The sequence below is a fragment of the Fringilla coelebs genome, assembly GCF_963513975.1.
Source record: "Fringilla coelebs genome assembly, chromosome: 27".
NCBI lineage: Eukaryota > Metazoa > Chordata > Aves > Passeriformes > Fringillidae > Fringilla > Fringilla coelebs.
Window position 1 is genome coordinate 3,568,732 of NC_140053.1, and position 15,218 is coordinate 3,583,949.

The 15,218-nt window shown below is 41.6% G+C and overlaps 1 protein-coding gene across 1 annotated transcript; it reads right to left on the reverse strand.

Moving 5' to 3' along the window:
- Positions 1 to 5,527: 5,527 nt before the first annotated feature.
- Positions 5,528 to 10,893, reverse strand: SOST (sclerostin; the record flags this gene model as incomplete). Its single annotated transcript, XM_084222253.1, has 2 exons — positions 5,528 to 5,946; positions 10,674 to 10,893. 2 exons carry the CDS (start codon positions 10,891 to 10,893, stop codon positions 5,528 to 5,530), a joined length of 639 nt encoding a protein of 212 aa, XP_084078379.1.
- Between the last annotated feature and the right edge of the window lie 4,325 nt (positions 10,894 to 15,218).

Here is a 15,218-nt window from a genome sequence, read left to right on the forward strand (position 1 = left end):
AACTTGTTCTCATAGCAGAACAGTGAAAGCTTTTAGGATTGAAAGAAATAACCAGTTCAGCAGCATCAGAAATGCTTAAGAGAGACAGAAAAATCAGCATTACTTCCTCCCTTTGGTCTTGAGGCACACTGTGTTTGTTCTGCTCTACCCAGATTAAAATTCATTTTGCTGAATAATATAAAAAAATACAAATTCCCAATGCAATGAAATGGCAACAAGGCCCCATGAGCCTTGTGCATGGAATTCTGCTGCTCCAGCATTCAGTGATAAAAACTCTTTCCACAGTTCTGGGAAGAGAAATGGCAATTCCTTGAAAAAACTTGGAGTTGAATTTTCTTTTTGGTGGCTCCAGGACTGCAGGGAGCAGCTGCAGTTTTGTGCAACTCAATGACATTGGCTGCACGTGCTGCAAGTCCTGCAATTTGTGCTGCCTTGATTTGAAATGCTGAGTTCTTTTAGAAGTTATTTTAGAGTTATTTAAAAGTGGATTTCCATTCCTGGCCTGTCAAGGGGAGTTCAGTTTATCAAATTTCAGGTTCACAGCATGTTCAATCCAAACTCCAGCTGCATAGAAATATGTTTTATGACAGCTGAAGGCTTTTGAGGCTGTTTATTATAGAAAAGTTGTTCTGTGTGCCCATATGCTGCACTAATTTGAGTGAAACAAGCTAATTATAAGTTGATGTCATATGGCTAAAAAAAAAATTACATGTTTATGCCTTGTGTGTTTCACAATGCTGACTTTCTCCACACACATGGGATGTGTTTTCTGGGCCTAGGAGCTCACTGGGTAAAGTTCTGCTCTTTATTGTTCAATTTCTAATTAAAAAGATGAACCTTGTGCAAAATCTTTGGAGCCTTGTGGGTACCAGCAGGATCCTTCTTCTGCTGGTAGGTTTATTTTTCATTTTTTATTTTTCATTTTTCATTTTTTTCTTTTTTTAATTCCAGCAGGATTCTACTTTTGCCAGAAAAAGAAATGAAGTGAGCACAGTGACTATTTTAAGCCAGTGAGTGCATGGTAGAGAATGGGCCACAGTCTACACAAATTGTTGGAAATAAAAATGAGGTGGAAAAGAAAAGCAGATTTGGAGGAATCATGGATTCTGTGTGAAAAAAGTGACTTGATTTCTTTTCTGAGGAGTGCCCTTGCTCAGTTTTGACAGGCAGCTGGGTAAAAGCAGTGACCTGTTACCTCAGCAGCACCTAAACAATGCCCAATTGTGCTTTTTATTGCCAAAAATTAATGAAGACATTAATTCTCATTTGGAGAATTTACAATTCCAAAGAAAAATGATCTAATTTAATAATCTAATCTAATCTGTTTTTGTAGAAGGAGCACACAGCAGATGACTGTCCATTCTTTGAAAGGAACTGAAAATATATAATTTTGTACTCAAATTTCCTACAGACACTTTCTCAAACCCACAGTTAGGGATGCTTTCTCCTCTGAAATTATGCACACCAATATTAGAGGTTAAAAAATAGAGGGTGATTGTAAAAAACAAATAAATGAATAAACAATCCCAAATTCTCTGTCTGAAAAGAACCCACATGGATGTGCTGGTGGAGGAGAATGTGGCAGTCCACCTCTGAAACATCCTATATTTTGATTTTTTCCAGCTGATAGCAAAACACTATTTCCAGTTCCTCTCCTGATAAGATAAATTGCAGAAGTGCTGGTTGGAGGAAGATGAGAGAACATCAGTGATGGCTGCAGAGTGCTCATCTCATCTTCACCCTGTGCTGGAACCTGTGAGAATTCACTGCAGACAGGATGGGTGTGCAGAGGAAACACAGCCTAAAAGGACTCCTCACCCTCTGGGATTCTTGTGAAAATACAAATAAAATTCTTCTATGGCTTGCAAAGAATGAATCCTTACATTGTGAGCCAGGAAAATGCAAGATCTGAGGGGCAGTTTGACAGCAGGAAACACTGGCACTCTTGGGAGACAAGAACTCTAGGGGACAATATCTTTTTTGGGGTAGGGATATGTTTTTTGGGGTAGGAGGAACCTCTTGTAGGTGAAATATTGGGGAGCAAGAAAATCCTGGTTCACCTGATGCTTCTGAACTGCCTGAAAGCCAGGATGGAGTCTGGGATGAAGTGCAGCAAGTCTCTCTGGCTGGCTAATCACAGTTAATATTTAAAAACCAATATTTCATTGACTTTATTTAGAACCCAAATATTTAAAACCCAATATTTCATTGACTTTATGCCTGACTGTGGAGCAGCTTTCCAGAGAACTGAACTGCTTTTCTCACTTCAGCACTGCTTGCAGTGCTCAAACTGAATTCTGACATTTAAGCCTCAAGTGTCAAATTCATGGAGGGAAAAGTAAGTTTGGAAAATGTTGTTGCAGTTGTGACAATGGTTTACTTTGGGTTTTTATGTGGATTTTTTTATGGTTTACTTTGGGGTTTTATGCAGGGCCTTGTTTTTTTCCCCTAGTCAAATCAGCAGGAGACGTTTTAAAAGTGATATTTTCTCCTGAAATTCTTCTTTATGTTGATGCACAATGGTAAGGAAAAGACAATTTATATACTGGGATGTCTTGAAAATCTGCTCATGTCACATCTGCATTGAAAGACCAGCCTGCCATGTGCAGCCCAAGCTCAGATTTCTCTGACTTTACTGGAAAATATTTCTTAAAGACTAAATAAAAACGAGCATAGCTCTACAACACCAAAGTGTAAAAGATTTTAATTGTTGCTTGGCAGCACTTGCAAAGGGGATTCCACACTGGTTTTCTCTTCTTTTTTTCAATGAATGAAATCTGAAGCAATCAGATTTCAACCAGGATCTCTTGGTTGACAGTTCATAGATTTATTGTTTTCTTTGGTGTTTTCTTTATCCAGTTGTGAACAGAGAATCAGGGAATGTCTGAGGGAAGCAGAAATGAGAATATGGAAATAATTCTGAGCTGCTCATCTGCCCAGGAAAAACTTTTCCATGAGAAACATCCTTTACCAGAGCAAGGAGCTGCAGGATGGAGTTTCTTTGGGGATGTGTAGGTTGGTAGAATTAAGGATCTCAATTTTAATCCCAGAAACTGGATTGGACAGCCTGACTGTTCTGTAAATCCCTGGCTTTGCAGGAAATCAGCTTTATACTGAAAATCAATGAGTCTTTCTAGAATTAGTCATTGTTTCTACTTTATTAACAATGTATTTAAAATTAAAAACAACAGACTAATATTTTTAAAGCGATATTATTTCTCATTCTCTACAAGTTAAAACATTGCATAAATAATTTTCTGGAAAAAAAATAAATACATAATTCACTCTCTGAAATGATACCTTTTCTCTCTAGGTTCTGGTCCCACATAAAATAACTCAAAAATCTATCAACATTTCAAATTTCCACAGTTTATATTATTTCAGCATAAATTCTACAGGATGCATACAGCATTTGACAATTCATTTTCTAACAATATCCTTTAATGGAAAAACACAAACATTAGTCTGAGTGTTGAGTCCTAAGTAAAGGAAAATTGCTGCCAAACTAAAGACTTATCAAAGCTGCATGTCCTAAAGATTTTCTAGAGGAATTAATGATTTAGCAGAGGCTCACTTTTAATGCAGAACCACCACCCTACTCCCAGAGCTTGGTTTGCAAAGTTTTAGTGCTACAGAGTGTGTGGCCAGATAATCCAAACTCTACAGAACAGAAAATGTAAATGGATGTATCTAAGCTGATATTAAGGTCAAACACATTCTAGGAAATAAGGAATAATCAGTATATTCTATGTGAGACTGTGGATAATGTCAGCTGAAGTTATCAGTGAAGTTATCTGGTTTGACAGGAGCATCTGGTTCATAAATCTGCTCCACTCCAATTCCAGGAGAATTTGTTGAATTGTCCCTAAAACAAATCATTGTCCCTAAATCAATGTTATTTTTTAGTTGCCAAATCTCAGTTTTGAATTTGTTGACCCCCTTAATCTTTTAATTAAAAGTATGAGTGGATTTGTCACACTTTTACTTTTGCTTTGAGAACACCAGTGTCACATTCTGGTTTGAGAGGCAGCACCTGGTGCATGAGCACATCTGATAATGTTTTCATTTCCCAACAGTTTGACTTCACCCACCAGAACTTGAGATCCCTGCTACCCCAAACTTTCTAGGGCTCCTTCAGAGACTCTCCTGGTGCTTCCCTCACTGCAGCCTTGGCTGGGGAAGGGATCTCAAGATTCTTTTCCCATAAATGAGTGGAATAGAGCAAAGTGTGATTGTCCTCACAGCAGCTCCACTCTGCCTCCCTGCCCATCCAGGACACACAAACTGCCAAGCACCTCCAAGGGGTGCCTCCCACCCTGATTTTTCTGATGAACTCAATAAATCTAATGGTTTTACATTTAAAATCTAGTGCTAAATATTTTCTGGTGAACTCAAGAATTTCATTCTCCCCAGCAATACTGCTTGATTATCCACAAGTTTTGCATATATTTTTGTTTTACAGGACATAAAGAACTGCCCAGTGTTGGGAGCAAGATCAGATGCAATTCTTGGAGCTGCAGGAAGGACAACACAAGTGAGTGACAGCAGCAAAGCCGTGAGACTGGGGGAGAAAACTTTAATTTATTTGTCCAGCATGCACATGGAAGGGTCCTTCCCTCCTGAAAAACTTATATTTAAGTTTTTCTAAGCCTTCTGATGTTTACATTCTTGTAAGGAACTTTCTCACACACTTTCTGTAAATAACTGATTGTTTTGCATTCTTTTATGGAGGAGGAAAAATTTGATGGCTGTTGGTTTGTGCAGTGTCATTGGAGAGGTGGCACTGTCACCCTCCAATCCACTGTCACTTTTGGAAATCTATAAATGTTGGAGTCAGAAATTTAAAATTCTCCTTTTGCCTTGAGAGCTGCGTGTCCACGTGGTGTTATTGTGTGTCCTGTCGTGACAGGCGCCTCCAGCTGCCTTTATCTCATTCCTTATCACACCATAAGTGCTACAATCTGACCCATGTTTGATTATTGAGCCTTGACCCAGCTTGGCAGGAGGAATTGGAACCCCCTGCAGTCAGAACATCGTGCTGTGACCTCTGAGTGCCTTTTGATGGCTCAGCAAACACCTGGAGCTGCCGGTCCGTGTCACCCAGTGTCACCCAGTGTCACCCAGTGTCACCCATCACTGGCACACTTTCTGAAAAACCCCTTCGCCAGGATTTCTTCTCCTGGGAAGATGAGAAGCCTCAGAGAAAAAAAAGCAAGATTATCTCATTTGCTTCTCCCTGTTTTGCTGTTTGGAATTGTTTACCAACAGGTGCATGTGAATTGTTTTTACTTTATGACCAATCACCACCAGCTGTGTCGGACTCTGAGGAGTCACTCACGAGTTGTTCATTCTCATTAAGCCTTCTGGCCGTATCCTTTCTCTTAATTTTAGTATAGTATTCTTTTAATATAACATAATACCATAAAATAATAAATCAGCCTTCTGAGAACATGGAGTCAGACTCTCATCTCTCACCTCGTCCTGGGCACCTCACAAACTCAACACCCCAGAGCCTCCTTCCTCCTTGCTAATAGGCATTTTCCAGCTCGTGCTGGTTGGATTTGCCGCTCCTGGCTCTGGCCAGATGCGGCTTCTTGTTCTTCTGGGGCCGGGCGCCGTCCTTGCCGAAGTCCTTGAGCTCGGACTGGTTGTGGTAGCGGGTGTAGCGCTTGCACTTGCAGGCCGTGGCCGCTCGGAATTTGTAAGTCCGGGTCTCGTCCTGCGGGCAGGCCATGAGGACGCGCTGGGTGCGGCTGTGCGCGGGGATGCAGCGGAAATCCAGCGCGTTCTGCCGCCACCACTTGCCGCGGCCGATGGAGTTGGGCAGGAGGTGCGAGGGCTCGCACTGGCCCGAGCACAGCAGCTCCTTCACCGGCTTCAGGCTGCGGCACGGCCCGTCCGTCAGGAACCGCGTGGTGCGAACCTCCCGGCAGCTGAAGGCGGCATCTGCGAACAGGGAGCGAGTTAGTGCCCCGTTCCCTTCCTGCAGCCCTGCTCCTCCCTCCTTCAGGAACCCTGCAGTCCTGCTCCTTCAGTCCTGATCCTCCCTTCAGTCCTGTTCCTCCCTCCCTTCAGGCCTGGAACCTTCAGGCCTGGAACCATTCAGGACTGGAACCCTTCAGGCCTGTTCTTTCATTCCTCATCCTCCCTTCAGTCCTGCTCTTCCCTTCCATAATCCTTCATTCATGCTCCTGCCTTCCTGCAGCCCTGCTCCTCGCTCCCTTCAGTGCTGGAACCCTGCAGGCCTGGAACCCTTCGGGCCTGGAACCCTTCAGTCCTGCTCCTTCATTCCTGGAATCCTTAATTCCTGATCCTCCCTTCAGTCCTGCTCCTTCATTCCTAGAATCCTTCAGTCCTGTTCTTTCATTCCTGTACTTCCCTTCAGCCCTGCTCCTCCCTCCCTTTGGGCCTGGAACCCTTCAGTGCTGGAACCCTTCAGGCCTGGAACCCTTCAGGCCTGTTCTTTCATTCCTGCTCCTCCCTTCAGTCCTGTTCTTTCATTCCTGGAATCCTTCAGTCCTGTTCCTCCCTTCAGTCCTGTTCTTTCATTCCTGTTCTCCCCTTCATTCCTGCTCTTCCCTTCAATCCTGCTCCTTCATTCCTGGAATCCTTAATTCCTGCTCCTCCCAGCAGTCTTGTTCTTTCAGTCCTGCTCCTCCCTTCAGTCCTGCTCTTCACTTCCATAATCCTTCATTCATGCTCCTGCCTTCCTTCAGTCCTGCTCCTCCCTCCCTTCATTCCTGGAACCCTTCAGTCCTGTTCTTTCAGTCCTGCTCCTTCATTCCTGGAATCCTTCAGTCCTGATCCTCCCTTCAGTCCTGTTCCTCCCTCCCTTCGGGCCTGGAACCCTTCAGACCTGGAACCCTTCAGGCCTGTTCTTTCATCCCTGCTCCTCCCTTCAGTCCTGCTCTTCCCTTCCATAATCCTTCATTCATGCTCCTGCCTTCCTGCAGCTCTGCTCCTCCCTCCCTTCAGTCCTGGAACCCTTTAGGCCTGGAACCCTTCAGTCCTGTTCTTTCATTCCTGGAATCCTTCAGTCCTAATCCTCCCTTCAATCCTGCTCCTTCATTCCTGGAATCCTTAATTCCTGCTCCTCCCTGCAATCCTGTTCTTTCATTCCTGCTCCTCCCTTCAGTCATGCTCTTCACTTCCATAATCCTTCATTCATGCTCCTGCCTTCCTTCAGTCCTGCTCCTCCCTCCCTTCATTCCTGGAACCCTTCAGTCCTGTTCTTTCATTCCTGCTCTTCCCTTCAGTCCTGCTCCTTCATTCCTGTAATCCCTCAGTCCTGCTCTTCCCTTCCATAATCCTTCATTCATGCTCCTGCCTTCCTTCAGTCCTTCAATCCTTCAGTCCTGTTCTTTCATTCCTGCTCTTCCCTTCAGTCCTGCTCCTTCATTCCTGGAATCCTTAATTCCTGCTCCTCCCTGCAGTCCTGTTCTTTCAGTCCTGCTCTTCCCTTCCTGTAATCCTTCATTCCTGCTCCTGCCTTCCTTCAATCCCGCTCCTCCCTCCCTTCATTCCTGTAATCCTTCAATCCTCCTCCCTTCATTCCTCTTCTTTCATTCCTGCTCTTCCCTTCCTGCAATCTTTCAATCCTGCTCTTCCCTTCAATCCTGTTCTTTCATTCCTCTAATCCTTCAGTCCTGCTCTCCCCTTCAGTCCTATTCTTTCCTTAAATCCTGTTCCTTCATTCCTGTAATCCTTCATCCCTGCTCTTCCCTTGAATCCTGCTCCTTCATTCCTGCTCTTCCCTTCAATCCTGTTTTTTTCCTTCATTCCTGTAATCCTTCATCCCTGATCTTCCCTTCATCCCTGCTCTTTCTCTGCCAGCTTTGAGAAAACACCCACCAAATCCCCCCCTGCCCTGTCTGCCAGTGGAAAGGAGGAACAGTTTGGGGGGATAAAGGTGTTTTTAAGAGTTTATTTTACTTCTCATTATCCTCATCTGATTCTGTTAATAACAAAGTCATTTTGTACCTCTGAGCCAAGCTTGTTTTACTCTTGGAGTGTTTTTCTCCTGGTCCTTATCTCAAACCTCCAAACCTCCAGCTCAGTTTCTCTCACTCTCTTATCAAGTGCTATCATCTGTCAGATTTGTTTGGTTCATTTTTCTCTCCTCTGCCCAGCTGTGGCAGGGGAGGGTGAGTAAGTGGCTTTTGTGGGTGCCTGGTGTTGGGCCAGTGTCAAACCACAGCAGTTCCTGCAGCAGATCTCTCTCTGAGCTAGGCTAGAACAGCAGATTTGCAGGAGAAATATCTCACTCCTGCAGCTCCTGACTATTCTGCTACTCCAGTTGTAAAACCCTGGAATAACCATGTGCAAATTGGTGAATAAAATCCACCAATCCAATAAAACACATTTCATGTCAGTGCTGTGCAGGGGGGAGATGGAGCAGCTGGGAATTTTTGGCAATATTCTCCTGGCTCCATTTCCCTCCACTGCTCTAGTTTAACTCTATTTACTTTAGCTCTATTTAATTTTTTTCCAACAAAAAAAAGAAAAAGTGTTTCTTAAGTGATTTTGAGCTTGCATGATGTGTTCCAGGTTAGAGAAATCCCAGGTAACAACAGCACTAAGGAATTCCCAGCATTCAGGCAGCAGCTTTCCCAAATTTCCTGTTCTCTGTGATAATTCCACACAGCTCCCCTGAGAGAGTTTGAGGCATCTTCTGGCTATTAGGAACCTTCTAGATAGATTTTTTTCCTCTCCTGTTTCTCAATGGATAACTATAGGCAAATGATGCATTAGAAAGGACAAGATTTCTTAGCATTAGGTATTTAGAAATTTTCCAGTTGTAGGAACAGAACTTTTCCCAAAAGTGGCATTTTTCCCAAATGACATCCTTGGCTTTTTTTCCCAAATGACATCCTTGACTTGTTGGGAAGACACAAAATTTGATTTTTAAGTGTTTATCAAATCACTTCATCTAGAATTTATTAATTTACATCAGTTATCCATCTACATTCATGTTCTTAGTCAAAAGGCCAAAAAAGGCAGATTTAACTCAGGAATACTGTTTGTGGTGGAAGCCTTGAAAGGTCAGCTCAGAGAAGGCTGTGTCTGTTGGGCCCATTCTCCTCACTGTGTACAAGGCTTAGTTCAGCAAAAAGGAATTTTGACTCTGCATTATTAGTGACACAACAGTATTTGTACAGAGATTTTAATTTTTGGTTTTCCTGTGAAGTACAGAAACAGGATTTTCAGTGCTCAGATTTAGATTTGTCAAAGTATACCTAGCAAGATTTCATTTTTTTTTAAATTTTGAAGGACTGCATTAATGAAATTCAGCAATTCTTACCAGCTGGGACAAAAATACTGGGAAATGAACCCCACATGCACTTCAGTCTAACACTTCCCTAAGCAGCTAAGAAAATTATATCTGTCTGGAAATTAAAAAGTGAGTGGAATGAGGTGCATTGTACCTCCATAGTGCACAGGCAGTTAAATATCCAGCTCTGGGTGATATTTGTGCATCTCTGTGCTCCCCTGTGAGTGTGCAGGTGCAAACTCACTCATGGGCTGCTGTTCCAGAAAGGTCTGGCCACTTTGGATCCTCATTTTGATTCTTTATGTTAAAAATGCCAAAATAAGCGTGCAAGACCTTGGTGTATCTTAAGCAGCTGCCCACTCTCCTCCAGTCCTTGATTCCTTAAGTTCATGTGCTTTCCACTTTGAGAAATTTGCACAAATCAGTGGGGCAGGGTCCCAGCTGATGGCAGAGCAGTGAGAGGATAAAAAATGAAGGAATTGAGACAAAAAACCAACCTGCTCTGCCCTGGTGGGTGCTAGGGCTGCCTGGGAGGAACTCAGTGCTCCCCCTCTTAGGAATATGAGAAACTTTTAGGCCACACTCCCATAAGTTTTGCTTTTTAATTTTTTTAAAAATATTGTTAACCCTCTGGTTTTTAATGCCTTAAAGACAGCTGCAGCAGAAATTCCCACTTGCCTTCCAGTTGTCCCCAGAAAAGGGGGCTGGCTAAGATCTGCAATGCACAGCAGTGGAAATTCTAAGTTTGATCTGCTGTGCTGCTGTGTGTCTGGAGGACCAAGCTTGCCCTGTTTTCCAGTGGAAAGCTTTTTTAAAGCTACCTTTCTCTGTTTGGGGTTAGCTTTCCATCTCCTGTCTCTCCTCAAAAGGCTGGTGTCTTGCATCACTGCTAAAGTTAGACACTTGGTCAAGTGGCAATGGATCCTGAAGCATTTTTGGCTGCTGGAACCTGGCTGAAGATCTGTCACACTTCTCTCATTTAGCTGAACACAACCTCCATGTGCCACTTTTGGTGTGATCTTAGTCACAGCTGGTGGGGATGCTCCTCAATATTACAAATTTCTATTATTGTCTCCACTGTCAACCCATTCCCCCATCCTAATATCAAAGAGGGAAAGAGAACTTGTGATATTTCCTCACAAAACACAGAGAAGTGTGAAGGATTATCTGCTACAGGTTTGATGTTTTGGAGTTGAAGAGCAGCAATATTCAACAGAGAGCTGATTTTTGCATCAATAAACTCCAATATATTCTTCCTAATGTTTATATTCACAGCTAGGTGTAAATCCCTGTCACATAAAGCAGCTGGGCCACACCTAAAGTGTCAATAAAGAAACACAGAGGATATTCTTTTACAAGCTGTCTGCTATGATCCAAACAGAAATAAGGATATTTTTCTTACCATTGAGGTCTGGAGTTTGCTGTATGTGTCTTCCTCCATGTTTTGCCTGGTTCATGGTGTTGTTGTTGCTCAAAGTCGGCTCCATTGGTGTTTCTGGATTTTCAGGGATCTCAGGGATGATTTCTGTAGCATCATTTTTAAACATCTGCCACCCTTGCACAGAATGAAGCGTGATTTGTGTCAGGACACAGAGAGCACACACAGCCCAAGGGATCTGCATGGTCACAGATCAGCTTTTCAGCACCCTGACAGCCTCAGATCCTGGGCAAAGGCACATTATTCCCCTTTTTAAAATCCCTTTTAGAACCAAGCCAGCCAATGACTATACAAAGTGGGAAGGGCCAGACAACTCATTCATCTCAGCTTTTGTCAGTGTGAAATAAAATGGGTGTGTGGGGGTGGGTTAGTGACAATATTTTACAACTGTTATGCAAAAACTTCTCTTATCTACCTCATTTTTGAGCCTGACAACAAAAGGGGATAGACAAGACTCCAATGAATTGCAACCTGCCAAGCCTTTCTGCAGTTTTTCTCTGACAATGGGGTAATTAAAACCTGCTTCTGCCTCCATCCAGATTTGAAACTTTGTCTTTTCCAAAGGTTTTTCAGACTTTTTACGTTTTGCTGTTGTTCTAGGAACTGTAGCTCAGTAATTCTGCTTTTCAGTCTCTGCAGGGAAATTATTGGGGTTTTTTTCCTCTCCTTTCCATAACAAGAGTCTTTTTTTCCCTCTCCTCTCCATAACAAGGAGCTCTGCATTTTGTTTCATGTTCTTCTAAGCATCATTTTCCTCACTTACATGTTGTAAATCTATTTTTGGCTGAGAGCTGAACTGAACAAGTCGTGAAGGACTCCAAGTCCTGAAGGAGCAGGGACTAAAGCAGGATTTTGGGATTATTTTTGTCAGACAGGAATAGCACCATGTGTGGGTACTCTCCAAGAGAGCCTTGTCCAAGTGACATCAGAGCTGGTGGCAGCAGGAGCTCAGCAGAAAAGCAGAGCAGAGCTGAGTGCTGGCAGTCCCTGAGTCCTTGCTGCCTCTTTATTCCCTTTCAGAATTGGATGTATCCACCAAAATTCAGTTTCTGTTAATTTTTCGTGTCATATCTCCAAAAGCTGTTGTTGTCAGTGCAAGCCCACTAGAGACAATCTCATTTAGAGTGATCAACTGTCACATAAAACATAAAAATCTTCTTCATGTAGCTTCTCCCAAGCACTTCAACAATCTGTATTAACTCTTATGTATGAACTGTTATGAACTCTTATATTTATCTGTACATCCCACATGGAGAAATAATACCAAAACAATTTCTGAATAAAAAAACCAGAAGTTATATTTAGCTTGTGGCTTAAAACTTCTTGTCCATAAGAAGGAGGGCAGCCAGGAACAACCCCAAATCTCAGCATTCAGATTTCTCAGCTACAAAAACATCTTCCACACCCTGGAGCTGCTTGCCTGCTCACAGCCCTTCCTGCAGCAAAGCAGACAAAGTTCTGGGCTGCTCCCCCCCCCAAAAAAAAATTATTTTTATGGTTTTAATGAAGCACAGGAAAAAATAAAAAGAGTTATCAGGGAGAGAGTTCTCAGAATGGAGCCTCACTCAGGGTGGGACTGGCACTGGAGCTGAATATATCATACCTGAATATTCTATATAATATCCAGAGCTGAGCAATTCCCTCCTCAGCCACTGCTGTGGTTTGCCCAGAGCCAAACCCACAGAGGGAAATGGATTTGGAGAAAATTAATAAAAAGCTCGCACAGTTTACATGTGTATGCAAACTTTAAAATAAGAAATACTCATTTAGAAATACCATAGAGTAAGGCAGATATTGTTGAGAGAGAAATTGAACTAGAAACAAGTTTCAAAAGATAGCCTTAGAAAATAGACTAAATGCTTTTAAAAATAGAACTATGAAAAATACATTGTGTAAGACCCACAAAAAGTAATTTTAGATGATTAAAGCATTTATAGCATAGTGTAGCTAAAGCTGATCAGCCAAGAAATTATTATAGTGTACTGCAATTGAGAAATAGTTAACTTCTGATTGTGATGGTGTGAATGATAACATCTGCATTGTCTCCCCTTCTCATGAAATTAAAAATAAAATTAAAGTTTAAAAGTTATCTATAAAAGTTATTTATCTATAAAATAGACTATTCTAAATATTTAGGATAGAAATATTCTATAAATATTTCTATCCTAAATATTTAGAATAGTCTATTTTATAGATAAATAACTTTTATAGATATTCTATAAATATTTCTATATTTATAGGAAGAAATATTTATTTCCAATATATAGAAATAAATATTATAATTACTTATAATAGTACATTTATTATGTTATAAGTAAATATAATAAATTATATTATATTAGAAATAAATTTTAATTATTTCTAATAATTAGTAATAAATTGTAATTATTTATAATAATACATTTATTATATTATAATTAAATATATTAAATTCCATTGTATTAGAAATAAATGTATTCTAAATATATTTAGAATATAGAAATAAATATTGAGGTAATATTTTACCTCAAGCAAGATGGAGGTTTTAGGGTGGAGATTGGCTGTTCTTTTTTAGCTTCTTCTTCCTGCTCCTCCATGGGTTTGGGTGGCATTTTGTAACTGGACAGAAGAGTCCCCAGTGCAGGCTTTGAGGGGTCAATTATTGGGTTAAAAGGGAAAATAATCCAGGTGTCATTTCTTAATTATAAATAAATATGAGGCAAGATGGAGGTTTTAGGGTGGAGAGCAGTTGTTCTTCTTTACCTTCTTCTTCCTCCATGGGTTTGGGTGGCATTTTGTAACTGACAGGAAAGTCCACAGTGCAGACTTTGAGGATCAGTTATTGGGTTAAAAGGGAAAATAATCCAGGTGTCATTTCTTAATTGGATAATTTAGTCTTAAAAGACCTTGTAACCAGAGAGAGTTGGTCATTTTGTGCCTGGTTAATGAAAAACTGCAGAACTCACTGCTGTGAGACTGTAACATTGATAAGGAACAATCAACACCTGAGTCTGAACATGAACTATCATCTGAAGTGGCATTCAGTCCCAACCTGGAGAAACCAATAACCCCCAGCCCCTCCCCAGCAGAAAAGGCCTCCAGCTGTGCCTGCCCTGCTCAGCAGTGACAAAAACATCTCAGTAAGATCATCACTGAGCTCAGCACAGCCCCAAAATGGGAATAAAGCTAACCCCAGCTGAGGCCAAAGCAGTGCTCTGCTCTAAGGAGGAACCAGAGGCAGCAGGAGAGAACTGGCATCTCCTGCTCTGAATGCACTGCTGCTGCTCTCTGAACTGCAGCAGCTCCCCTGAAACCCTGCAAGGCAGGGACACAAAGCTAAACCAGCTGCTGGAACTGCCTCAGCCATTGCAGCTCCAGGTGCTCCCCTGCCCACCCTGGGATGCCCAGCCCAAAGCTCTGCTGGTGCAATTCCAGCTCCTCTGTGGACAATGGCTCAAACCTCACACACTGCCCAGGAATTCTGGTTTTGACATAATCAAAATTCTGAATTTTGACATGATCAGGATTCTGTTTTGATGTGAACTTTGCTTCTCAATCAGCTGTTTGTTGGTTTTTTTTTCACGCTGCAGCCTTTCCCCATCAACTTTCAGCTGCCTCAGAAGAATTCTGCAAGGTCACAGAGTGAATACAATCTGAATGCTGTGGTGTCATCTCCTGCAAGAAGCCAAAATAAATGGATTCTTATTATTGTCCACTGCTAAGTCATTCTGGTGGCTTGTCTTTTCCAGTGGTAAGGATTCCCTGGACAGCTCAGGAGTCAGGGATGGCTCTCCAGGGAAGAAGAACAAGCCTACAGCTCCACCTGGTGAGTCAGCCAGCCACAACATCACCTACAGGAACTACAATTAAAACACACAACCAACACTTGGTTATTTCTGGGATTTATTTGCAGAAGAAATTAATAGGACACTAATTCTCACCAGCAAATCCTTAAAAGACACTTCTCAGGCTTGTTCTGTTTCTAGTTTTACTCTTTGGTGAAGCCCAAAAAGTAATTTTAGAAGAAACTTCTGTGCTAAACTAAGATTCCACAAGGTAGTCTCTGTGCTAAAAACATTATAGTAAACTAGCAGAACTAATATAAAAAATAAAATGAGGTAAAAAGTTCTGCTTCTGGCATCAAAGATTTCATTAGTTCTGGGCAACAGAAAGCAGCTCAGTTAAAGTGTCTAAATGATGAAAATAAACATTGCTAATATTCTTTCTGCTGTTGTTCTTTGCTGAGGAGGAGGAAGATGTATTTGACACAAATCTGTTTTTCAACTCAGAAACATGCATGATTATTATCCACAGTGCTTTTCATCCCCAAGGCCTTTTATGAAGATGAGTTCTCCCATCACCAATCATCATTACTGCAGAAGAAAAGGGTGTGCAATTTTAATAGCACCCAAAAATTGAATTACAAGACAATCTTTTGTGGCTGCTAGTTCTTCATTCAGATGCCATTAATAACTTCATGGAATGTTAATAACTGAAATATATAACTAAATAATAAAATATAAATACATA